This window comes from Hemiscyllium ocellatum, chromosome 42 (assembly GCF_020745735.1).
Source record: "Hemiscyllium ocellatum isolate sHemOce1 chromosome 42, sHemOce1.pat.X.cur, whole genome shotgun sequence".
Lineage (NCBI taxonomy): Eukaryota > Metazoa > Chordata > Chondrichthyes > Orectolobiformes > Hemiscylliidae > Hemiscyllium > Hemiscyllium ocellatum.
The window spans coordinates 32,898,099-32,925,577 of NC_083442.1; the positions used below are offsets into that span (position 1 = coordinate 32,898,099).

Below are 27,479 nucleotides of genomic sequence, written 5' to 3' on the forward strand. Positions count from 1 at the left end.
ATATCTTCAGCTGCTTTGCAAACAAATCACAAAGACATACCCTGCCCGCATAAAAACAAAATGTTTTCATTTAATGTTGCATCCATGGAGTAATGGGACAAAAGCATAGTGCATTTACAGTGACTACATGTCACGAATAAAATCATAAGCAAAAGACAAACTGTTTAAGGTCAGTCCTCAGTTTGATGGCAGGCAATTCAACATTTCTCTCTACAAGATTTGTGACTCTTTGGAACTCTCCTTGCCATGGGATGTGGCTATTTAATTGTTGAATACATTTAAGGTGGGGCACACAGATTTGTGATCTCTCTGGGAACCGAGGGAAATAGAGAGCAGGTGGAAAAGTGGAGTTGAAGCCCACAATCAGCCATGATCACATTGAATGGCAGAGCAAGCTCAATGGGCTGAATGGTCTACTCCTGCCCCTCTGTCATGTGCTATTACGATTGTTTTAAATAAATGCTATTACATTTGTTAACTTTTTTAATATGGCTAAACATCTTTGAACATTTCATAAACTTTGAAAATTATAAACTTTGAAATTTATAATTTAAAACATATTTTAAAATTTCAGAATGGTGAGGTACATTAATAAATTTTGAATGTTCAGTGACTGCCCCAAGAAAAGTGTGGTTACAAACAGTTTTGGTTATATATGGTAGTGTTTGTAATTCAAAAGATTAAAATATTACTGAAAATGTCTCTTCCAGAAATTGACACACTTCTAGCCAAGCCTGTAACATTCCCATCTTGATGTCGATGCCAACACGACCAGGCATATCTTCTACACTGAAAAACAGCCAATTACCACCCAATCAGTCTACTTTCGATCGTCAGTAAAGTGATGGAAGGTGTCATCAACAGTGCGATCAAGCCAGAACCACTCTCTCCTGACCCTCTTGCAACCTTGGTTCATATATGGACAAAAGAGCTGAACAGCATAAGTACACTGAAATTGTGCTATACGGTTCAGAAGAGGTGTCTTCCTGTACCCAATTCTTCACAAATGTAGAATAAGGATATGGAAAAACTTGGGTTTATAATCCTGATTGCAGATCACTAATATAAAATAATTTCAGAAAAGAAAGTAGTGGAAAACACAAATATTTTGTTTCGTTTTAATACATTTTATTAACTTCAGTACTGCATTTCAGAAAATATCTTTAAAAATATTTAATTTTAACCCAGTTTGCAACAAATTTGCAGCAGGGAATCTCAGGATTTTAGTTGTTGACAACATTTTTGTCAAAATGTATAATTAATTTGATGGATACAAAGAGTGATCTAGCATGGCCATTCTTATCGCTGGTTTCTCATGGATAATGCAAACTGCATGGGCTGTACCCCTGCTGTTATTGGTCAAAATATTATGTTTACAAAAAGCAAAATGAATCTGCCCAAAATGCCACATTACAGGTTTAGCCACTCTCTAATTTGCATCTTTCAAATCATGCTATATTCTGCTGGCAAACACTATTAAGTCCACTAGTTGATTCTTACATTTTGTGCTAACTGTTTTTCTGTTTAATCTATCTGTACAAGACTTTTGACAAAGTCTTTGACTGAAGCAGAACTTTTGATCTCAGCTTCTTTTAGCCTGGCTGAATAAAGGTAAGATTTATCCTGCTCATCACACAAGCACTCTTGGACGGTGAATATAAATAATGTTGGATTTTTATCTCTTGTTTCTTTGGTGTCTAAGTTAATTTTGGTGTTCCTTTTCGATTTAAATAGAGGAAAGAATATGGAGAAGTGTGTACCTCAATTTTATCTACACATTAGATTTAAGCTGAGATGGTTGTTTAACTGGTTAACTAATTTGTCGTGCTTTACTGCTGAGCTATTATGTAAAAACAATGGCTGCAGATGCTGGAAACCAGATTCTGGATTAGAGTGGTGCTGGAAAAACACAGCAGGTCAGGCAGCATCCGAGGAGCAGGAGAATCGACGTTTCAGGCAAAAGCCCTTATCAGGAATACAGGCAGAGTGCCTGAAGGGTGGAGAGCTATTATGCACAACATTTCCAGACAATGTTGCCTTTATCTCAAGAATGGAATAAGTTTTAAGAATAGAACAAGAATTTTTGATACAAGAAATATAACTCCCTTTGCCTACGTTTCACCGTATTTCCTAATTCAGACATGTTGGTTAGCACTGCTGTCTCACAGATCTGGTTCAATTCCAGCCTCAGACGACAGTGTGGAGTCGGCACATTCTCCCCATACCTGCATGAGTTTCCTCCAGGCGGTGCGGGTTCCTCCCACAGTCTAAAGGTATGCGAGTAGGTGAATTGGGCATGTTAAATTGCCCATAGTGTTCAGGGACGTGTAGGTTAGGGGCACTAGTCAGGGGAAATGTAGAGTATTAGGGTAGGGGAATGGGTCTGGCTGGTATACTTTTCGGAGGGTCGGTGTGTAAAAATGTGTTGCTGAAAAAGCGCAGCAGGTCAGGCAGCATCAAAGGAACAGGAGAATCGACGTTTTGGGCATAAGCCCTTCTTCAGGAAGCCCTTCTTTGGGCTTATGCCCGAAACGTCGATTCTCCTGCTCCTTTGATGCTGCCTGACCTGCTGCACTTTTCCAGCAACACATTTTTAAGCTCTGATCTCCAGCATCTGCAGTCCTCACTTTCTCCTAGGAGGGTCGGTGTGAACTTGTTGGGCTGAATGGCCTGTTTCCACACTGTAGGGATTCTATAATATATTTGGAATAGTTTGCTCATATAAATACAGGATACTTATGTTAACATATGGGGAAGTAGCTCAAAATACAACTTTAAGAAACAATGCTGTTAATACATTCCAGATTTGGGAATTTGATGTGTGAAGGATTTCAATGGGATGATGGAGGAGGTGCTATTCAGGTGACTAAAAAAGACCAGTTCAAACCAGTATTTTTTCATCATGGCTGATTCAAATCTTTGGAATTTGTGATGGCATATGTTCTGGCACAGCAGTGAACCCATCTGTTAATTAAACCAAACAACCAGAAAAGCTCACCTCGACACGTAATCTGTTAAAGTATGAGTGACAGAGAACGCCTAAATTCCACCATTTAAAGAAAGTAATATCACTTTATTACTTAACTCTAAATGTGAACATTAAACAACAACTATTCACAACTCTAAGCCTCCTTGCTCTTTACTGCTTGTTATTTGCCTCCAACTCTGTAACAATATACTGTTCCAGTAAAAACCCACATTAAAGTTACATCAACCTAATTTCAAAACCAGACAGCAGCTGTCATCTCTGGTTTCTTTCTCCTTTCAGCTGAAGGTCTCGCTGGGTCATCTTATGTCTTTTATTGTAAAGATGCTTCATATGAAAAGGGTACCTTTGATAGAGAGTGTTTTGGATGGTGGTCATTCTCTGTCTAACTTTCAAAGTCCCTGCTCTTTTTTATACCCCAAACATTGGATCATCTCACTGGTTTGAGATTGGCTCACACAATAAATTCAAACACAATTCGGTTTTAGAATGCTGGGGCATAATTTAAAATGATTGGTTAAATTCGAATTGTTGTCAAAACAGCAACCAACTCAGGTATCCATTTCACAGCCAAATGTTACATGTTTTCAATTTTCTAGTACTCTCTAAGGCTGCTAACTAGTCAAATGACTAGTAAGCTTGTAAGCTGTCAGTGCAAAACAGCATTCACTCTCTCTTAAAGGAAACAGCATTCACTCCCTCTTAAAGGTACAGTACACACCTTCAACTTCATAACACATAAGCATGGGATTTTTGTAAATGCACAGGACACTGTTATTAAGAGCACTCTTTGGCAATCAATTGTCTCAGAGACAATATTTTATGTCTTCGTGGTCAATTCTAGCGTTCAGCAGAATTGCAGAGTCCCCTCTCAGGTACAAACCTGGGCAAAATTAATGGTGATCCTGGGCTTCCCAAATATCCGGTTCCCTTCTTGTCTTCCTTCATTGGATCCAAAGGAATGTAGAACACTAAATTTGGGGAATTTGGTGAGTAGAGGAATTTTCATGGTTGATATGATTTTTTCTATTGAGCTCATTAGATTAATTTTAGATTTCATGTACAGTTGCGTTCACAATGTTAGTCTGTAAACAATTTGCCAACTACTGACAGCTGGTCTCTATTGTAACTAGGTAGCAAGTTTGAACTGGGAGGAGGCAATGGCCCAGAGGCAATGTCACTGGACATATAAACCTTGAGAGAGAACCAGATTATGTTCTGGAGAAAAACTGAAAGAACTGTAGATGCTGTAAATCAGAAACGAAACTAGAAATTACTGGAAAAGCTCAGCAGGTCTGGCAGCATATGAGAAGAGAAATTATAGTTAATGTTTCGGGTCCAGTGACCCATCTCAGAACTGATGGTGGCTATGATTAGATTCCCTACAGTATGGAAACAGGCCCTTCGGCCCAACAATTCCACACCGACCCTCTGAAGAGTAACCCACCCAGACCCATTTTCCTTCTGACTAATACACCTAATCCTGTGGGCAATTTAGCATGGCCAATTCACCTGACCTGCACATCTTTGGATTGTGGGAGGAAATCGGAGCACCCGGAGGAAACCCACGCAGATGCTGGGAGAATGCGTAAATGATAGGTGGGGATACAGCCCATAGAGAGAAAAGACCAGCTTGACAGACAAAAGGGTGGATAACAACCAGGCTACGAGAGTGAATAGCTATTAACGGGAACTTAGTGGCTAAAATTGGATTATGTGTAACAACAGACAATGTGATATCAAGGCCCGGTGTGTGGGTTTTGGGGGAAGGACATGGGAGAACTCAAGCCTTAAAATTATTGAACTCGATATTTTATCCAGAAGGATGCGTGGTTTCCAAGGAGACAGAGGATGGTGGTGGAGGGTTGTTTTTCGGACTGGACCAGCGGTGTTTGTTTGTCATTTATATAAACAATTTGGATGAGAATATAGGAGGCATGGTTAGTAAGTTTACGAATGATACCAAAATTGGTGGTATAGTGGACAGTGAAGAAGGTTATCTAAGATTAGATTACTTACAGCGTGGAAACAGGCCCTTCGGCCCAACAAGTCCACACCGACCCGCCGAAGCGCAACCCACCCATACCCCTACATTTACCCCTTACCTAACGCTACGGGCAATTTAGCATGGCCAATTCACCTGGCCCGCACATCTTTGTGAGAGTGGGAGGAAACCGGAGCACCCGGAGGAAACCCACGCAGACACGGGGAGAATGTGCAAACTCCACACAGTCAGTCGCCTGAGTCGGGAATTGAACCCGGGTCTTAGGCGCTGTGAGGCAGCAGTGCTAACCACTGTGCCACCGTGCCGCCCACTTCATCAATTGGGTCAATGCACTAAATAATGGCAGATGGAGTTTAATTTGGAAAAAAGCGAGGTATTGTATTTTGGTAAAGCAAACAAGGGCAGGACTTTTACAATTAATGGTTGGGCCCTGGGTAGTGTTGTGGAAGGGAGGGACCTATGGTTCAGGTCCATAATTCCTTGAAATTTGCATAACAGGTCGCAGGGTGATTAGAAAGGTGTTTAACACGCTTGCCTTCATTGCTCAGACCTTTGAATACATGAGTTGGGATGTCATGTTGAATGGGATGTTGGCAAGATGTCTTCTGGAGCATGCAGTTCTGGTCACCCTGCTATAGAAAGGAGATGATTAAATTGGAGACAGTTCAGAAAAGATTTACCAGGATGTTGCTGGGAATAGAGGGTTTGATTTATAAAAACAGGCTGGGATTTTTTCACTGGAATATAAGAGGTTGAGGGATGACCTTCTAAAAGTCTTGAAAATCATGAGGGGCTTGGATAAGGTGAATGTGGGTTAAAAAAAAAGTGTGATGCTGGAAAAGCACAGCTGGTCAGGCAGCATTCAAGGTGCAGGAGAACTGATGTTTTGAGCATAAGTTCTTCATCAGGAATGTTGGGGGAGTGGGAGGGTGCAGGGGGTACCAAAGGGGTTGAGAGATAACTGGGAAGGGGAGTGGGGCTAGGGGGAATGTAGCTGGGAATGCGGTAAGTAGATGAAGGTGGAGGGTGATGTTGATAGGTTGGAGTGGAGAGTGGAGCAGATAGTTGGGAAGGAAGATGGACAGGTCGGACAGTCCAAGAGTGTGGTGCTGAGTTGGAGGGTTGGATCTGGGATGAGGTGGAGGGGAAGGGAGGTGAGGAAGCTGGTGAAATTGATCCCGTATGGTTGGAGAGTCCAAAGGCGGAAGATGAGGCATTCTCCCTCTAGGCGTCGGGTGGCTAGAATTTGACAGTGGAGGAGGCTCAGGACTTGCATGTCCTTGGCGGAGTGGGAGGGTGAGTTAAGTGTTTGGCCATAGGATGGTGGGGTTGTTTAGTGCATGTGTCCCAGAGATATTCTCTGAAACGTTCTGGAAGTTGGCATCATGTCTCTCCAAACATGAGGAGAAGACATCAAGAACATCAAAATGACGTATGTGGAGGTACAGGAAAGTCTCTGTCAGATTTGGAAGAATCCTTTGGGGCCTTGGATGGAGGTGAGGGTGGAGGTGTGGACACGGGTTTTACACCTCTTACGTTAGCAAGGGAAGGTCAGTGAGTGGAGGGTGGGTTCGTGGGGGGGAGGGGGGGTGCGGGCGTGAACCTAATAAGAGAGTCGCGGAGGGAATGGTCTCTGCAGAATACTGAAAAGGATGGGGAGTGACATATATCTCTGGTGGTGGGGTCTGGATGTAGGTGGCATAAATGGCGGAGGATGATGCACTGTATCCGGAGGTTGTTGGGTTGGAAGGTGAGGACCAGGAGGGTTCTGTCCTTGTTGCGATTGGAGGGGTGGGGTTCATGGGTGAAGGTGCAGGAAATGGAGGAGATCCTGCAATCCTTCCACATCCGACAGACATTTGGGATGTGGGTGGACCATCCACATAGGCCACTGAGTGTCTCAAATCACTACCATTCAGTAAGATCATGGCTGATCCTATTTCTTCTCAACAAGTCTGCAGGTTTTGACACAGTTGAGTGTATCATTCTCCTCCAAAGCCTCTCCACCATTGGCAAACTGTGGGGGGGGGGGGGGGGGGGGGGGGGAGGGGTTGCTCTCATCTCGATTCATTCTCATCTACTACAAATAGAAAGAAAGTTCATTATGGCTTCTCTTCTGCTAAACCCTGACTTCTGAAGTCCTCACGGTTCCCCCTTCCATCTCTGCGCCTCCTTGGCTGACTTGAGCCAGGTTAATATCAGGATTTGGTTTGATTTTGGGTGACAGAAAAGTGATTGCGAAAATTCTCTGCAGGATTTGAAAATTTTTTTAGATTAGACTTACAGTGTGGAAACAGGCCCTTCGGCCCAACAAGTCCACACCGACCCGCCGAAGCGAAACCCACCCATACCCCTACATTACCCCTTACCTAACACTACGGGCAATTTAGCATGGCCAATTCACCTGACCCGCACATCTTTGGACTGTGGGAGGAAACCGGAGCACCCGGAGGAAACCCACGCAGACACGGGGAGAACGTGCAAACTCCACACAGTCAGTCGCCTGAGTCGGGAATTGAACCCGGGTCTTCAGGCGCTGTGAGGCAGCAGTGCTAACCACTGTGCCACCGTGCCGCCCACAAATGTTCCTGTCACATCCAGCACTCTCGAACCAATCTGGTGAACCCTTCATTCATCTGTTTTGTTCACTGGTATCGACCTGACTTGCAAATGTGCCTGTCCCACAACCCTGATCCAAGAGACTGAAGGATCTATGTTACATCTAGCCAACATGGTGCTGAAACTAGGGCTCAGTCTGTGTGCCAAGGTCACTATTCTGTACAACCTTTATTAAACTTTTAAAACCACTAACATTCATTGCACAATCAAGTTTTGGAATGTATCTCCAGCAGTATTCAGCTTGCCAGTATTCCAATGCATGCCACATTCTAATTAAATTCTTATGAACTATTAATAACATACCAGTCTCAACACTATTTTATGCAAATTAGAAAAATGCAATTGAGGACTAATGAGCGTGAACAGAAACATAAGACATCAGAGTGGCAAACTAAGGAACCTTTTGAAAAGATAAATTTAAGTAAGCAACATCTTTGAGTAGTAGATGCCTTAGGACTCACAGCACCTCCCTGTCTTTGGAACTCACATCATTCACATCTTTCTACCTTCAGTCTTCTTGCTGCTGTTCTTCCTGCAGGTTGTTCTGAAAATGGCCAGCACTTCCTTTTTGACCAACGGGAGGACCATTGGCACCCTCATGGTACTGGGGGCTAGCTCTCTGACCAATGGGTTCTTACTCACAAGGGATTATATGAAAGCAAGGGCAAAACAGAGGAAATTGTATCCTCCCAGGTAAGAAAAATACTTACATCTATATAGTTTTTTTTTGACAACTGAATGATTCAAAGCACTCTACACTAAATGAGGTATTTGGAAATATAGTCACTGTTGTTAATCACACTCCAATCAGCATGGTGCTAAAGAGAAGGCAATTTGTTTTTGTTATGTTGATTCAGAGATAGGTGTTTGCCCGGATACTCTGAAGAACTCACCTGTTCTTTGTCAAAATAGTGCCACAAAACATTTATATTTAAGCAGACAGATATAGCCTTGGTTTAACATTACATGAAGGTGATGCCTCTCCCACAGTGCAGTACCCCTCACTACTGCTCTGACAGTATCATCCTAGTTTTTAAAAAAATCACACAACACCAAGTTATAGTTCAGTAGGTTTATTTGGAAGCACTAGCTTTCAGAGCACTGCTCCTTCATCAGGTGATTGTGGAGAATAAGATTGTAAGACACAGAATTTATAGCAAAAGTTTACAGTGTGATTTAACTGAAATTATATGTTGAAAAAAACCCAGATTGTTTGTTAAGTCTCTCATGTTTTTGAATGACCATGTTGGTTTCAGTTCTTTCATATGTAAATTGCAAACCTTTTTTTTACAATTTATATTCTCAAGTGCACTTTAACAATTGGTGTCATGTCGGACCAGACAAGGGATTGAAGGTGTTAGCTCCCTGTGAGACGGTCTGTGCCACAATGGTCAGACTGATTCTAATCTAAAAATCAAATTTACAGAATCTTACATGGATTCATGCAGTTTTTGAGCAAAGTAAAATGTAATTCTGCAAGTACAAATTCATCTCACAAACTTATATGTATATGTGTCATGTGGGTGTGGAGGAGTGGAGGGTGGGTGGGGGGGTGGTTATGAGTGTTTGTGAGAGGATGTGTGTATGTGTGTGAGTATGAATGTAAAGGGGTTTAAGTCTGTGAAAGGATGTGTGTGTGTGTGTGTGTGTGTAGTGCAATGGAGGTCACCTGTGGTGTGACATGAACCCATCTCCAAATCATCCGAGATTATGTGCTCAAATTCTAGAATCCATGATCCTGGGATTCAGGTGTGAGGACCAGGTTTAGGCCTATAGAATAAAAATCTGGGATTTTGGTCAGTGAAACTTTCTACAGCTCCTGGGCAGTTCTCCAGGGAACAAATAACTTTGATTTCAGAATTACAGATTAGCACTCTGCCAGTTAACATGGAAATAAATATTTGAGATCATTAATAATAACATTCATTGCATTGCATGTTGTATTTTGACTGTAGAAAAAAACTACCCCCATTTTTAAAACCTACTTCTTTAACAAAGATATTTCCCACCCATCCTAATATCACCTTTGACTCATTGTTAAATCTTGCACTGATTACATTCCCATTAAGTCTCCTTTTGTATCATATTAAAGGTGACAGATATTAAAGGTGCTAGAGAAAGACAAATATTGTTGTGGGTGTATATTTATTCTACATTATGCTCTCAGTGCAGAATATCCTGATCTCCAAAAGCACAACAGCTACATGGCAACTTACCTGACCCCTGATTTATATGCCAAACTTCATGATAAATCTACATCCAGTGGCTGGACACTGGACCAGTGCATTCAGACTGGAGTGGACAATCCTGGAGAGTCCATAGGAATAATAGCAGGAGATGAAGAATCATATGCAGTAAGTATAACTGTACTGTGAATCTGGCCACTGAAAATACACAGAAAATACTCACATAGTGCACAACAAAATCTGTCTATTCCAGGGGAGCATATTTGGATGAACTCAGCCTTGTGTTAGCCAGCCATGACTGCTTCACTTACCTTGTTGTTGTTTACACTCTTCCTGAAAGCAACGCTACCCTGAACTATGACCTCCACCTGGGTTTCTGAGGGAATATATGAATATCCAAAGTTGACAAATGGATCATCAAACCTATCCCATTCTTCACTGACCAGAACACAAGGCATTTCTTTTCTTCTATGAGTCACTGGGTGGGCAACTGATCCACAGGAAATTAGTTCATAACCAATGTCCATCAAAATCCTTTAGAAAATAAAATTCAGTAGCACTAGAGAGGTGAAGGAGCACAAGCTGCATTAGGCTCTATATGTAAAAGGGAATAGATTATTGCTGTAAATATCATATACTGTAAGAATAATGTATAAGAATAATGTTATAGAGTAATATAATATTACAATGAGCAGGAGGTTAGACTGGATCAGGTGGACTTTGTGGAGAAAAACACTACACCTGAATGGCTCACCTTTATTCTATAACTTCAGGAGCAGGAAAATGTGGATTGGACACAGCTATTTGAAGGGAAGTCCACATTTGAGATATGGGAGGCTTTCAAAGATAGGTTAACGGTAGTGCAGGATAGGCATGTCCCGACAGGAAAGGCAAGATTTGTGAACCATGGGTGACAGGAGAAATGGTACGACTAGCCAAGAGGAAAAGGGAAGCGTACATAAGGTCTTGGCAGCTAAGAACAGAATGGGTCCTGGAGGAATATCGGAAGAGTAGGACAAGTCTTAAACAAGGAATCAAGCGGGCGAAAAGGGGTCATGAAATAGCTTTAGTGAGCAGAATTAAGGGAAATCCCAAAGCATTTTATTCTTATATAAGAAGGAAGGGGGTAACTAGAGAAAGGATTGGTCCACTAAAAGATAATGAAGGAAGGCAGTGTGCCAAGGGTTGGTGACGATTCGCCACGGCAGATTCACCGCTGATGATTAGCCACTGGTGGTTCTCCACCAGCGTTTCTCCACTGGGGCCGTTTGACCTCTGGGGAGTATTCACCACCAGAAACATATATACGTACTGATTGTTTTCCATCCCGCCTGTTCTTTTATACTTCTCAGTCCCCTTTATTTATACAACTACATTCTACGTATTGATAAAAATGAGATAAAATAAATATCATTTTATTGGTTTATATATAAAAATGAGTTACAAACTTTGACCAGAAAAAGGAAATATATTTTAAAGATCTTTATAATGGCAGTAAAATCTCACATTAATATTAAACAATGAAATTTCAGTTCATTTGATAGTTACGCGCTATCCCTCTAAGATATTCCAAACAATCTCTTTCACCATATTCAAGAACAACGCAACGCAAACACTACCTTAATCAATATAATGACAATTTTATATAGTTTAGATATGCTTGTTCTCTAACATTTTAAATGTTGTAAAATTTTAAAAATCTATTAGCAAAAATAAATGGTTACTAAAACAAGTAAACGCTACCACCAATATTCAAAATATACAACTTATTTGCGATGGCAAATCGTCTTCAGTGGCCAATGGGCAGTGGCTAAGCGTCCTCGGTGAACAAAGGGCAATGGCTAATCATCGGCGGTGAATCTGCTGTGGTGAATGGTCCCATCCCGGTGTGCCAAACCTGAGATTCTGAATGATTACTTTGCATCGGTGTTCACTGAGGAGAGGAACATGATGGATCTTGAGATTAGAGATAGAAGTTTGATTAGTCTGGATCACATTGGCATAAGTAGGGAAGATGTGTTGGGTAGGCTAGGGGATATTAAGGTGGACAAATCCCCGGACCTGATGGAATCTATCCCAGGTTGCTGAGGGAGACGAGAGGGGAAATTGCTGGGACCCTGACAGATACCTTTGTGGCATCCTTAAAAACAGGTGAGGTGCCAGAGGACTGGAAGGTTGCTCATGTTGTCCTCCTGTACAAGAAGGGTAGTAGGGATATTCCGGGTAACTACAGACCAGTGAGCCTGACGTCGGTGGTGGGGAAGTTGCTGGAGAGATAGGCTCTATTTATATTGAGAAAAGAATAAGCTTATCAGTGATAGGCAACATGGTTTTGTGCGGGGGCAATTGTGCCTTACCAACTTAATAGAGTTCTTCGAGGAAGTGACCAAGTTGTTAGATGAAGGAAGGGCTGTTGATGTCATATACATGGACCTTAGTAAGGCGTTTGGTAAGGTTCCCCATGGTAGACTAATGGAGAAAGTGAAGTCACATGGTGTGCAAGGTGTTCTAACTAGGTGGATAAAGAACTGGTTGAGCAGCAGGAGACAGAGAGTAGTAGTTGAAGGGAGTTTCTTAAAATGGAGAAAGGTGATCAGTGGTGTTCCACAGGGGTCAGTATTGGGGCCACTGTTGTTTGTAATATACATAAATGATCTAGAAGAGGGCACTGTTTGTATGATCAGCAAGTTTGCAGATGACACAAAGATTGGTGGAGTAGCATAAGGGACTATCAGAATACAGGAGAATATAGATAGACTGGAGAGTTGGGCGGAAAAGTGGTAGATGGCTTTCAATCCAGACAAATGTGAGGTGATTCATTTAGGCAAGTCTAATTATAGAGCGAATCATACAATGAATGGAAGAGCCTTGGGAAAAGTTGATGGACAGAGAGATCTGGGAGTGCAGGTCCATTGTACCCTGAAGGTTACTGCACAGGTGGATAGATTGGTCAAGAAGGTATATAGTATGCTTGCCTTCATTGGCCGGGGTATTGAGTAAAAGAGCTGGAAAGTCATGTTAAAATTGTAAAAGATATTGGTTCGGCTGCGTTTAGAATACTGCGTAGTTCTGGTCGCCACATTATCAAAAGGATGCGAACACTTTGGAGAGGGTGCAGAGAAGGTTTATGAGGATGTTGCCTGGTATGGAAGGTGCTAGCTATGAAGAGAGGTTGAGTAAGTTAGGTTTATTTTCACTAGAAAAAAGGAGATTGAGGGGGGACCTGATTGAGGTTGACAAAATCATGAAGGGTACAGACAGGATGGATAGAGACAAGCTTTTTCCCAGGGTGAAGGATTCAATAACAAGAAGTCATGCTTTCAAGGTGAGAGGTGGAAAGTTTAAGGGGGATACACGAGGCAAGTACTTCACACAGAGGATGGTGGGCATCTGGAACGCGTTGCCAGCAGAGGTGGTAGAGGCAGACACGATAGATTCATTTAAGATGTGTCTGGACAGATGCATGAGTAGGTGGGGAGCAGAGGGATACAGATGCTTGGGAATTGACCGACAGGTTTAGATAGTACATTTGGATCGGCTCAGACTTGGAGGGCTGAAGGGCCTGTTCCTGGGCTGTAAATTTTCTTTGTTCTTTGTTCATAGGATTTTATAAGGGTCCAGTTTCAAAGAGCACAGTGAATAGCTTCCAACCCTTGTGTGGTGCACAGCATAAAACTGCCCCAGGTTTGATTTTAACTTGATATTCTCAAACAAGAAGCCTCATGGATGAGTGTAGTGGGATGGTCATCTGAGCATGGAGCTGTGCAGCATTCAGCAGGTCAAGAGTGAAGAGCTGTTCTTTATGTTGGTGTTGTACCTGTCCTGGGAGTATTTAATGGGCACCACGTAGAGAGAGCTTTACTCTGTATCTCACCCCATGATGTATCTGCCTTCTGAGTACTTGTTGGGAATTGTGTAGAGAAAGCTGTACTCATCGTTATCATTACACCTCCAAGCTATACCTGTTCCTGCGGGTGTTTGTTGGGATAGTTTACTCTGAATCTAACCTCATGCTGTACCTGTCCTGGATGTGTGTGATGAGGATAGTATAGACAGAATTTTATTATATATACATAGCACATATTTTGCCTATCTTGGAACTGCAGGGTTACCACAGTTTCCCATTCCTCATCACTCAGTTACCTTACTTCAATAAGCAGGTAAACTGAAAGTCTTATGATCCTGTTCAGCAGTTTTGTTTCGTACAATCAACAAATTATCTGCAGCTGTAAAGACAACTTTTGATTGTTCCCACTCTGAAAATGCTCTTAATTAGTTGAACTGTGGTCATGACTATACCTTACTCCAATGAACACGCTGAGCTCTTTGCTGCTGCTGGACCTTACTTCCAGGAAACACTTGCTGACAATGTCACCTCCAACCATGCAGGTCTTTGCTGATATGTTCGACCCTGTGATTAGAGAAAAGCACAATGGATACAATCCGAAGATCATGAAACATGTCAAAGATTTGGATGCAAGTAAAGTGAGTAGAAGCCAAACTGCTATATTAGTGTTCAGTTTCTGAAAGCAGAGCATTGTCTGCAAAGCTAACATTACTGGAAAACAGACGTCAGAACAGTACAACACAGAAACAGGTTCTTCAGCCCACCACAATCCCATCTGCCTGCACATGATCCATATCCCTCTATAGCCTGCCTGTTCATGTGTCTATCTAAATGCCTCTTAAACATTGCTATTGTATCTGCTTCTATCACCACCCCCCCCCCCCCCCCCCCCCCACCATGACAGTGCTTGGCAGGCACCTGTTTGTAAAAATCTAAACTCACACATCTCATTTAAATTTTCCATCCTCACCTTAAATCTCTGCCCCTTAATATTTGACATTTCCACCCTGGGAAAAAGACTCCAACTATCCATCCTATCCATGCCTCTCATAATTTATATATTTCTAATAAGTTTGCCCTCAGCCTCTGATGCTATAGCATAAACAATCCAAGTATGTCCAATCTTTCCTGATAACTAATACATTCCAACCCAGACAATGCCTGGTAAACCCCCTTGCACCTTCTCTGAAGCCTCCACACCCTTCCCACACTGCAGCAACCAGAACTGCACACAATACTCCAAATGTAGCTTAACTAAAGTTTTATACAGCTGCAAAATGACTTGCCAACTTTTATACTCAATGTACCAAGTGATGAAGGCAAATATGCCATATGTCATCTTATCCATTTGTGTTGCCACCTGCAGGAAGCTATGGACTTGCACCCCAAAATAATATGGAAGCAGCCACGATAGTGAAAGCTTGAAACAGCTTGGCTGCTTAGTCATTGTTCTCAATGTGCTTTGGTAGGAAGAATAGAGGAGCAGAATATTATTTAAATGGAGAAACACTGCAGAACGTTGCATAACCAAGGGATTTGGGAATCCTCGTGCATAACTCAGAAAAGGCTAACATCCAAGATCAGGAGGTAATAGAGAAGGCCATAGAATTTTGGCCTTATTTCAAAGGAAGTGGTGCATAAAATAGCAAAGTCTTGCTAAAGCTATATAAGGCACTAGTGACACCACAGGATATTGTCAACAGATTTGGTTCCCTGTGTAAAGAAAGATTCACTGGCATTGGAAACAGTCTAGAAAAATTTCAGTAGGTTGATTCCAGGTATTCCTTCTTACAAGAGGTTGAGTAGGTTAGGCCTGTAATCATTAGAGCTTAGGAGAATGAGAGGTGGCCTTATTGAAACAGCTTGGCTGCTTAGCCATTGTTCTCAATGTGCTTTGGTAGGAAGAATAGAGGAGCAGAATATTATTATTAAGGGGCTTGATAGAATAGATGCAGAGAAGTTGTTTTCCCTTGTGGAACAGTCTGGGACCAGAGAGCATAATTTCACAGTAAGTGATCACCCATTTAAGAGATAAGAAGGAATTTCTTCTCTAAGAGAGTAGGTATTCTTTACCATAGAGTGCTGTTGGGCTAGGTGGTTAATAATAAACAAGGCTGAGATAGACAGATTTTTAACTATAAGGAAATAAAGGGTTATAAGGAAAATGCAGGACGGTGGAGTTGAGGATTATCAGATCAGCATGATCTTATCGAGAAGTCTGTACGTGATTTGTACGAAGGAATCAAATGAACCAACAGTGGAAATAAACATTTACAGATAAAACATGAAATGCTGACTGTATTTTTTTTTGTTAGGTATTGAGCAAAGTCAAGGGGAAACAGGTGGGTAATGGCAATTCACTGTATTTTAATCCAGGCTATTGCTTCAGGTTATAGGATCAATGGCAGCTGCAGAATCCAGAATAGGAAGTTGGTTTTAGCGATAGCAATCCAACATGTGATCCCAGACCCACTACAATGTGAGTGAATCTTACCTGCCCTCTGGAAGGCAAACCATTCATTTCAAAGGAAATTACTTGCGAGCGATGAATCTCTAAAAATAATTTTAAAATCTACCCCCCCAGAGGCAAACTTTGTAAAGATTCCAGGCTCAACTATTTAGAAAGCCTGTTAATAAACTGGAAAGGATGCAAAAAAGATTTATAAGGGTGTTACTGAGACTGGAGGGTTTGCGTTATAAGGAGAGGCTGAATGGGCTGGGGCTTTTTTTCCCGGAACTCGGAGGCTGAGGGGTGACCTTGTAAAGGTTTATTTAAAAATCATGAGGAGCATGGATAAAGGTGTTTTCCCCAGGGTAGGGGAATCCAAAACTAGAGGGGATAGGTTTAAGATGAGAGGGGAAAAATTTAGAAGGGACATGAGGGACATTTTCACACAGAGGGTGGTGTGACTATGGAATGAGCTGCCGGAGGACATGGTACAGGTGAGTACAATTACAACATTTAAAAGACACTTGGATAGGTATGTTGATAGGAAAAGTATAAAGTAATCTGAGCCAAATGCAAGCAGACGGGACTCGTTCAGTTTTGAAAACCTGGTCAGCATGGACAAGTTGGGCAGAAGGGTCTGTTTCCGTGCCAATAACTCTATGTCTCTAATATTGAGGAAACAAAAGGAAAATACAGCAGATGCTGGAGATCTGAAATTAAATCAGAAAGTGTTGATGAAATTCAACAGGTCTCGCAGCATCTAAGCAGAGAAAAACACAGTTAACATTTTTGAGTCTGATACAACTTGTCTTGAGCCAACATTAACAACATTTCTCTCTTCAGTGTTGCTACGAAACTTGTATTTTCCAGCACTTCTTGTTTTTATTTCAACACTGAGGAATAGTGTCACAAAAAAACTGGCTCAGTCAAGCACAAACTCTGAAGTTTCCTATCTTTGTTTCCTTTACAGATTAGGAATGGACAGTTTGATGAAAACTATGTTCTTTCCTCACGCGTGAGAACTGGTCGAAGTATTCGAGGACTCAGCATGCCTCCTGCCTGCACTCGGGCTGAGAGGAGAGAGGTGGAGAGGGTGACTGTTGAGGCATTAGCTGGATTAAAGGGAGATCTAGCTGGAAAATACTACAGTCTGAGCAGTATGACAGACAAAGAGCAGCAACAGCTCATTGATGTAAGACAATGAACCACAATTCATCTTGGTTAGAAGGAACTGGCTGGTGCAGTGACCAGGGGCTTCCACACTAGCATTTCCAATGTGTTCTGAATGTTTCTTATATCTGCAAGGATTCAATATTGTAAGTTTTGTTAAATAATCACCAAGCTCCTGGAACCCTGCAGTATCGCACTGTCCCTCATTCTATGCGAATTAACAAAAAACATTCAGAACACTGTTGGTCAGTACAGATAGAGCCCTACTCTGTCTAGCTTTGGTCTAACTATCCTTGAAGTATTTGATGGTAACAGTTGTTATGACCCACTTGACAAAGTCTGTTGATTCTCAAGCCCCACTATTTTCAGGGTCACCACAACAATTAATGATTTAATCAAAGTATGAAAAGTCCCAAATTATCTGCCTGGAGGAATCAGGTTCTGGGCACTTAATGCGAACTACAGTTTATTTCAAAAATATATGTTTTAGCCAAACTATGAGCTATCAATTCTAACCCCCTTTTTGAACCCCTACACCCACATACACAGAGTGGGACAAACAAAGAAAAAAAAACTGGAACCACAGTTTAACTTTCCTGGTCGACAGACATCAAGAATGCAGTCCTTTTCTCTTCCCAAGTGTTTCTCTTCTGCTAATTCCTTCCTTCCAGATTCTCAGTTATTTGTCACAGACACAGGGGATTTACACTTCAATTGTTAATTTCACAGTTAGAGGAAACAACTGACAGTAAATGAGAGGAGAGAATAGTTGACAATCTTAATGTTTGAGTTATTTGGCTGCAGAGATATACGGACATATCCTGCTTCTTCCAGTCTTGAAACCTTTTGTTCCTGTGTCAATTCATTCCTAGTCATTGGCTTTAGAAATAGTTATTTTCTATTTTCGACCACAATCAATAAGTCAGAGAAATAATAAGATGCGGCCTCCAGATGTCTCCAATTCCCACACCTGTAGAGGTCATCGTGAATGTCCATCCTCTCCAACTCGTTCCTTGCCTGAGATATATTGACTCTCAGGTTAAACCACCACTAGTTGTCTCTATGTAATGAGAGAGCAAGACTATGGTCCTTTGGGACTATTGCAACTTTACCTTGTACCTTTATATATCGTTACACAGAAAATAAATGCAGTCTTTACATAGTGTACAGGAAACTTTACTCTATATTTTAACCTCATGTTGTATATCTTTCTATAGGATCACCTCTTGTTTAACAAACCAGCATCACCTTTCCACTTGTCTTCAGGGATGGCCAGGGATTGGCCCGATGCTCGGGGCATTTGGTAAGTTCAGATTCAGGAAAAAGGAGAGGATTGTGGCCCAGGAAGGAAGGTAAACATGAAGTTTGCAATACTGAATTCCAAAACATCTGGAGATCTGAAAGTAATGCAGGTTAGCAGAGACAAGGTGGTGCAGGAAAATGATCATGCCAAGATGAGTGTTTCTGGGTCTAAATACAAGTGATGTTTTAAAAATAACCAAACCATTCTGTTCCCACATATCTACAGGTATAATAATGAGAAGACTTTCTCAATCTGGATCAATGAGGAGGACCATCTTCGAATTATCTCCATGGAGAAAGGCAGTAACATGAAGAGGGTGTTTGAGAAATTCTGCCGGGGTCTCAAAGAGGTAAACAGTTATAACAGCAACCGATCCATTAGGATCCTCCCTCCTCTCTTGCACAATCTGGAGCAGGCTATTCAGCCCAACTTATCTGTCCGGGCTGTTTGAGAAAGTTATGCTGTTAGTCCTAATATTGAAACCCCTCATCCTAACTCCCTCCTCACACAGCCCTGTAAATTTTCCCCTTTCAAATTTACCTCCAATTTTAACAGAATAAAAATCAAACATATTTCAGAAGGAAACATTTCTCCACTAGACACCTTACCTTCTCCTCATTTTTACAAGCTGCCCGTTGTTTCAGTCACTTCCTCTTGAAACTTTGATTTATCCTGCTTCTTTGTTACTTTTGATGAAAATTGTTGAATTTTCCATGTTTTCTGGGCTTTTCTGTGCCTCATTGTTGAGCATTCATTAATATATGGAGTGGTTGAGGTGAATAGTGTAGATTACATTTCAGAGAAACTGGGTGAACAAACTGAAGAGAAAGGAATGGAGAATGATATCTTGATGGGGTTAGTGAAAGGGGGCTGGGGAAGGCTGGTGTAGACAATACGCTGCAGCACAAAATCAAATGCCCTGTTTTCGTATTGTCCACTCAATGTAACTCTATGACTCCATTCATCCTCGCCACTGTTAGAAAAACAGAATACAATGCTGAGATTTGAAACAAAAATGTTTTTTCCAGGTTGAGAAACTGATCACTGAGAAAGGCTGGGAGTTTATGTGGAATGAGAGACTTGGCTACATCCTGACATGCCCATCAAACCTGGGCACTGGACTCCGAGCTGGGGTTCACATCAAACTACCCATGCTCAGCAAGGTACCAGCTCAATCTCAATTTCCAACTGGGCTTCAATTCTAATGGACGTCATTTACTCTCCATTGTGCATGACTCTGAAATCAATTAGTCCTGATACACAAAACATTCTCAAACTACATGCTGAGAATGCCAGTGAAAGGAAAGGGAATAAGGTAGGCCTCTCTCCTTTAGACGATGATAGAACTCCTTGTGAAATTCAGTGACAAACTAGGGGACTGAGATTCCACAGGGACTCCTGCTCACAAGAAACAAAACAGAGGCTGCTTTAACATGGAACAGGACTAAACAGAACCTGACATGAACAGCCCACAGGTTAGCTGGTTTAAGAAATGGTAATGATCACAAAGACATTTCAGGAGTTCGACTGGGGTAAGGGCTGGAGCTCATTGAAGAAGACAGTGCAGAAGGAGCTTTACTGTGCATTGTATCTCATGCTGTCCCTGCCCTGGGAGTGTTTGATGGGGACAGTGTAAAAGGAGCTTTACTCTGTATCTAACCCTGCACTGTCCCTGTTTAATGAAGACAATAGAGAGGGAGTTTTACTGTGTCCAAGTTGTCTTGGGAGTTATTAAAATAAAACTTTTTCTTACCTGGTAGTGAAGCCTCTTGCTGTAACGAGCAGAAAACCCACACAGGAAAAAAAAACTCTCAAAATTAGAAGAGCCGGTGATATAGTAGACTGTTATGGTGACTAGTAGAGTAGAAGGACTGCCATAGATGCAACTACATTACATGTACCACAGTATAAAGGGTGTATGGTAGGAGTGACCAACGCACAGTGCTTGTGGACACCATTTCCTATCTTCTCTTTGAGTATACACTCCATCATGCCGTGTGGCACTATCACCTTTATAACTGGGGTGGAAGAGGTCTAGGGTAACTCAAGACTGTGCATCTATGAGACTGTGGGCGATCAGCAACAACAGGACTGCACTCAAACATAATCTGTAACCTCATAACCCAGCAGATCCCTCACTGTATCATTACTATCAAGCTACAGGACCAATTTTGTTCCATTAAAAATGTGAAAGGAGATGCCGGATGTTCTCATGGAATACAGGGAGAGCTAGCCATTTGGATACAGAACTGGCTCAAAGGTTGAAGACAGAGGGTGGTGGTGGAGAGTTGTTTTTCAGACTGGAGGCCTGTGACCAGTGGAGCCCCACAAGGATCGGTGCTGGGTCCTCTACTTATTGTCAGTTACATAAATGATTTGGATTCGAGCATAAGAGGTACACAGTTAGTAAGTTTGCAGATGACACTAAAATTGGAGGTGTAGTGGACAGCGAAGAGGATTACCTCAGATTACAACAGGATCTGGACCAGATGGACCAATGGGCTGAGAAGTGGCAGATGGAGTTTAATTCAATAAATGCGAGGTGCTGCATTTTGGGAAAGCAAATCTTAGCAGGACTTATACACCTAATGGTAAGGTTCTAGGGAGTGTTGCTGAACAAAGAGAACTTGGAGTGCAGTTTCATAGCTCCTTGAAAGTGGAGTCGCAGGTACATAGGATAGTGAAGAAGGCGTTCAGTATGCTTTCCTTTATTGGTCAGAGTATTGAGTACAGGAGTTGGGAGGTCATGTTGTGGCTGTACAGGACATTGGTTAGGCCACTGTTGGAATATTGCATGCAATTCTGGTCTCCTTCCTATCGGAAAGATGTTGTGAAACTTGAAAGGATTCAGAAAAGATTTACAAGGATGTTGCCAGGATTGGAGGATTTGAGCTATAGGGAGAGGTTGAACAGGCTGGGGCTATTTTCCCTGGAGCGTCAGAGACTGAGGGGTGACCTTATAGAAGTTTACAAAATTATGAGGGGTATGGATAGGATAAATAGACAAATTCTTTTCCCTGGGGTGGGGGAGTCCAGAACTGGAGGGCATAGGTTTAGGGTGAAAGGGGAAAGATATAAAAGTGACCTAAGGGGCAACTTTTTCACACAGAGGGTGGTACGTGTATGGAATAAGCTGCCAGAGGATGTGGTGGAGGCTGGTACAATTACACTATTTAAAAGGCATTTGGATGGGTATATGAATAGGAAGGGTTTGGAGGGATATGGGCCGGGTGCTGGCAGGTGGGACTAGATTGGGTTGGGATATCTGGTCGGCATGGAAACAGACCCTTCTGGTTGGACCGAAGGGTCTGTTTCCATGCTGTACATCTCTATGACTCTATACTATCGGGCATTGCCAAAAATGGGGTGTCAATCTGATGGTGCTACAAAGAGGGCTGTTTCACCTTTCAAACAGCATAAGCAGCAAGTGATAAACAAAGCTAACCGATTCCACAATCAACAAGTCAGATCTGAGCTCAGCAATCCTGCCACATCCATTTGCAAATAATGGACAATTAAACAATTCAATAGAGGAGTAGGCTCCACAAATATTTCCATTCTTAACAATGGGGGACCCCAGCATTTCATTGCAAAGGATAAGGCTGAGGCAGCCACAGCAATCTTAACTTAGTCTTTGGGCAATGCAATTCACTCCACATGATATCAAGGAAAGGCAGAAGGCACTGAATACTGCAAAGGGTGCTGACAATATTTCAATATTAGTACTGAAGATTTACTCTCCAAAATGTGGCATACCCTGTAGCCACATTGTTCTAATACAATTGCAATACCGGTATTAATCTAACAATGTGGAAAAGTACCCAGACTATCTCCGACACAGATAAAAGAGACCAATGCAACTGGCCAATTACTGCCCAATCAGATTCTTCCTGGGGAAGCAACTGCCTATTGCTTTTATCACTGGACTGTTAATCAAGAGACCAAACTAATGTACATCCTACTATGTCAGATATTGAAATTTGACTTCAACAAAAGTCTGGAACTAAGAGTCTAATGATAACCACGAATCCATTGTTGATTCTTGGAAAAACCCGTCTGGTTCACTAATGTTATTTTTTGGAAAATAAACTGCTATCCTTACCTGGTCTGGCCTACATGTGACTCCAGAGCTGAAAATGTGTTGCTGGAAAAGCGCAGCAGGTCAGGCAGCATCCAAGGAGCAGGAGAATCTACATTTCGGACATGATTCCTGAAGAAGGGCTCATGCCCGAAATGTCGATTCTCCTGCTTCTTGGATGCTGCCTGACCTGCTGTGCTTTTCCAGCAACATATTTTCATCTCTGATCTCCAGCATCTGCAGTCCTCACTTTCTCCTCCTACATGTGACTCCAGACCCACAGCAATATGGTTGACTCTTAACTACCTTCTGGGCAATTAGGGATGGGTAATAAATTCCGGCATAGCCATAGATGCCCTCGTACCATGAATGAATAAAAGATTCAAGCATGAATGGGAAAGATCATTATCAGTGCTATCAAGCAGGACCTGCTTCACACCAACTCTCAGTTTAGGTTCGGCCATGGCCACACAGCTCCTGACCTCATTACAGCCTTGGTTCAAACATGGACAGAAGAGTTGAACTTCAGTGGTGAGGAGGGAGTGAGTGCTGTTAAATCAAGGCTGCAGTTGACCAAGTGTGGCATCAAAGAGCCCTAACAAAACTGAAATCAATGAGAATTGAGGAAAAAGCTTTCCCCCAATTGGTATCATACCTGGCACAAAGGAAGACGGTTGTTGGGGTTCAGTTCCAATGCATCATGCAGAGTTCCTCTGGATAGTCTCCTAGACCCAAACATCTTCAGCTGCTTCAACAATGAAATTTCTACAATCATAATGTACAAAGACCACATTTTCGTTTTGTTAATGCCATAAAATCAGCAATTACAAAATCACTCATTCCAACCCCTGCCTTTCATGACTTGACCAAAACATGAGAAACCCCAATGTATGGATTTTAACACTAATTACCTGATGATGGAGCAGTGCTCTGAAAGCGAATACTTCCAAATAAACTTGTTGGACTATAACCTGGTGTTGTGTGATTTTTAATTTGGATGTTTTGTTCGATAGAAGCTCCCTGTTATCTTTAATTTCTGATTCAGGATCCTCGCTTCCCGAAGATCCTGGAGAATCTGCGACTGCAGAAACGAGGGACAGGGGGAGAGGACACCGAAGCTGTGGACAGCGTGTTTGATATCTCAAACCTGGACCGTCTGGGGAAATCTGAGGTGAGTTACCACAGTTTATTACACAGTGGTTATGTAATAGGGAAGGCACAAGGGGACAGTAGGGGAGAGAAAAGTGTACATGAATGGGTTTCCTTGGAGGGACCTCGAGATAACAAAGGGAGAATTTGTGGGAGGGGTCAGGATTCATTGGGGAAGTGAAGGGTGGAATACAGGGAAATTAGAATAGGAGAAGGGGAGGATATCAGTTCAGGGATAAATTTCCTTGCGGAAGTGAAGGAAGGATCAAGCATAGCAATTGGACGGGAAAAGAGGCATGAAAAGGGGATTATCTTTCCAAAACAAAAATAGGATTCTCCCTCCCCCTTTTGATAATGTAAAAGTCTAATCTCGAATGTCTTATTCCTTTCTTCAGGTGGAGCTTGTTCAATTAGTGATTGATGGAGTCAACTATTTAATTGAGTGTGAGAAGAGACTCCAGCAAGGTCACGATATCCAAATCCCACCCGCCCCACGCAGAAACAGTTACCATTGAGATGTATATCTCATTAAACATAGAGTCATAGTCATACAGATGTACAGCACGGAAACAGACTCTTTGGTCCAACTTGTCCATGCCAATCACATATCCTAACCTAGTCTAGTCCCATTTGCCAGGTCTTGGCCCATACCCTCTTCATAAACCCATCCAGGTGCCTTTAAATGTTGTAATTGTACCAGTCTCCACCATTTCCTCTGGTAGCTTATTCCATTCACACACCACCTTCTGTGTGAAAATGTTGTCCTTTAGGTCTTTTTTATATCTTTTCCCTCTCTCCCTAAACCTATGCCCTCTAGCTCTGGACTCCCATACCCCAGGGAAAAGACCATGCCCCTCAATATTTTATAAACCTCTATAAGATCCCCCCTCAACCTTCGACACTCCAGAGAAAACAGCCCCAGCCTATTCAGCCTCTCCCTATAGCTCAAATGCTCCAACCCTGGCAACATTCTTGTAAATCCGTTCTGACCCCTTTCAAGTTTCACAACATCCTTTCAATAGGAAGGAGACCAGAATTGCACACAATATTCCAAAAGTGGCCTAACCAATGTCCTGTGTAGCAGCAACATGACCTCCCAACTCCTGTACTCAATACTCTGACCAATAAAGGAAAGCATACCAAACACCTTCTTCACTATCCTATCTACCTGCGACTCTACTTTCAAGGAGCTATGAACTTCCACTCCGAGGTCTCTTTGTTCAGCAACACTCTCTAGGACCTTACCATTAAGTGTATAATTCTTGTTAGGATTTGCTTTTCCAAAATGCAACACCTCGCATTTGTGTAATTAAACTCCATCTGCCACTTCTCAGCCCATTGGTCCATGTGGTCCAGATCCTGTTGTAATCTGAGGTAACCTTCTTTGCAATGCACTACACCTCCAATTTTGATATAATCTACAAACTTACTGACTATACCTCCTATGTTCACATCCAAACTGTTTATGTAAAAGACAAAAAATAGTGACCCAGCACCAATCCTTGTGGTATTCAACTGGTCACAGGCCTCCAGTCTGAAAAACAATTCTCCACCTTCTTGCCTTCTACCTTAAAGCCAGTTTTATATCCAAATGGCTAGTTTTCCCTGTGTTCCATGAGATTTAACCTTGCTAACCAGTGTCCTATGGAAAACCTTGTAGAACACTTTACTGAATTCCATACAGATCACGTCCACAATACCCTCAATGAATTCTAGCATTTTCCCCATTACCGATGTCAGGCTAACCAGTCTACTAATTCCTTGTTTCCTCTCTACCTTTTTTTAAATAGTGGGGTTACATCAGCTAACCTCCACTCCGTAAGAACCATTGACAATGACCACCAGTGCATTTATTTTATCCAGGACCCTCTTTAAATACTTTGAGATATGGATTATCAGAGTTGGAGGAAATTATCAGCCATTAATCCCATCAACTTCCCCAATACGCTTTCCCTACTAAGACTGACTCAGTTCCTCCCTCTCACTGGATCCTGTATTTTCCAATTTTTGGGACATTATTTGTGTTCTCCTTTGTGATGATAAATCCAAAGTATGGATTGAATTGGGCTGCCATCATAACTGGCTTTGTTTCTGATTCTAAAGGACCTACATTTGTCATTAAACCTATCCTCTTCACATACCAATAGAAACTTTTACAAGCAGTTTGTATGTTCCTCTGATTTGGAGATGCCGGTGTTGGGCTGGGGTGTACAAAGTTAAAAATCACACAACGCCAGGTTATAGTCCAACAGGTTTAATTGGAAGCACTAGCTTTTGGAGTGCCACTCCTTCATCAGGTAGTTGTATGTTCCCCATAAGCTTACTCCTGTACTCTAGTTTCCGTTTCTTAATAAATCCCTTTGTCCTCTTTTACCGAAATCTGAAATGCAACGTATTGTCAAGTCTATGGCTGGTTTTGGCCAATTTGTACCCCTTCATTGCATCTAATACTAAGCCTACTTTCCCTTGCCAGCCACCATTGGGTCACCCTTTCTGTTTTCTATTTATGCCAGATAGGAATGAACATTTGTTGCAGTTCATCCACGTGCTCTTTAAATATTTACCATTGCTGATCCACCATCATTCCTTTAAGTGGCATCCCCAAATTTATCATTGCCAGATCGTGCTTCATGCATCGTACTTTTCTGCATTCAGATTCATGACTCTAGTCTCAGAGTCACTCTCCATCCTACTGAAGAATTCTATCATATTATGGTCAGTCGTCCCTAAGAGGCTTCATACGGTTAGATTGCCAATTATTCCAATCTCATTACACAGTACCCAGTCTGAGTTGGTCTTTTCTCTAGTTGGTTCCTCAATTTATTAAACCAGAAAATCATCCTGTATATACTCCAGGAATTCCTCCTGAAGTATTGTTACTGATTTGACTGATCCAATCTTTTTCAGATTATAGTCACCCATAATTAGAGATATACTTTTATTGCTTGCATCTCTAACTCCCTGTTTATTGCCTTCCCCAACAGTACAATTATTTGAATAATTCCTGGAATGTCATATTCTTTTATGAGGAAAGGTTGTACAGGCTTAGACTTGTATCCAATTTCGAAGAGTAGGAGGACGACTATATTTAAAACTATAAGATCCTGAGGGTGAACGTGGAAAGTATATTTCCTCATGTGGGAGGATCAAGAAGACGTCACGGTTTAAAAGTAAAGGGGTTATTCATTTAAGACTGAAAAGAGGAAAAATAACTTTTTTTCAGAGGGTCATGAGTCTCTGGATCTCACTTTCCCAATCAGAGGCTTTGAATATTTTTAAGACGGAGATGGACTCACTTGATAAGCAAAGGGGTGCACATTTATTAGGGGTGGATGGGAATGAGGAGGAATCACATCAGCCATGAAGAATGGAGTAGGCTCAAAGCAAACCATTCCTGGTTCAAATTTGTACACTTGTAAATATACTCACACAGCGAATTGTCAGAGGCTGCAATATACTGCTCGAGAGTGTGGTGGAGACAGATGCTGACAATACATTTTACGGGGAGTCAGAGCGTTGTATGAACAGAATGAACATGCAGGGCTCTTTGGAGGGAAAGGACTGAATAACACAGAGTGAACTGGCCATTCAGAAAGCCAGCACAGACGCAAAGGGCTAAATGTTCATCTGTGCTAAAGGCAACCACCATGTGGGGGAACCATGCATACACACCAAGTTCTTAACACT

General features: G+C 41.9%; 1 protein-coding gene across 1 annotated transcript; it reads left to right on the top strand.

Annotated features, from left to right (window-relative positions):
• The first annotated feature begins 8,160 nt into the window (after window positions 1–8,160).
• Window positions 8,161–24,307, top strand: LOC132834844 (creatine kinase U-type, mitochondrial-like). The gene is made up of 9 exons (XM_060853923.1): window positions 8,161–8,303; window positions 9,778–9,964; window positions 14,186–14,281; window positions 17,063–17,284; window positions 18,480–18,565; window positions 18,791–18,914; window positions 19,594–19,728; window positions 23,689–23,814; window positions 24,188–24,307. Exons 1-9 carry the CDS (start codon window positions 8,161–8,163, stop codon window positions 24,305–24,307), a joined length of 1,239 nt encoding a protein of 412 aa, XP_060709906.1.
• Window positions 24,308–27,479: the final 3,172 nt, after the last annotated feature.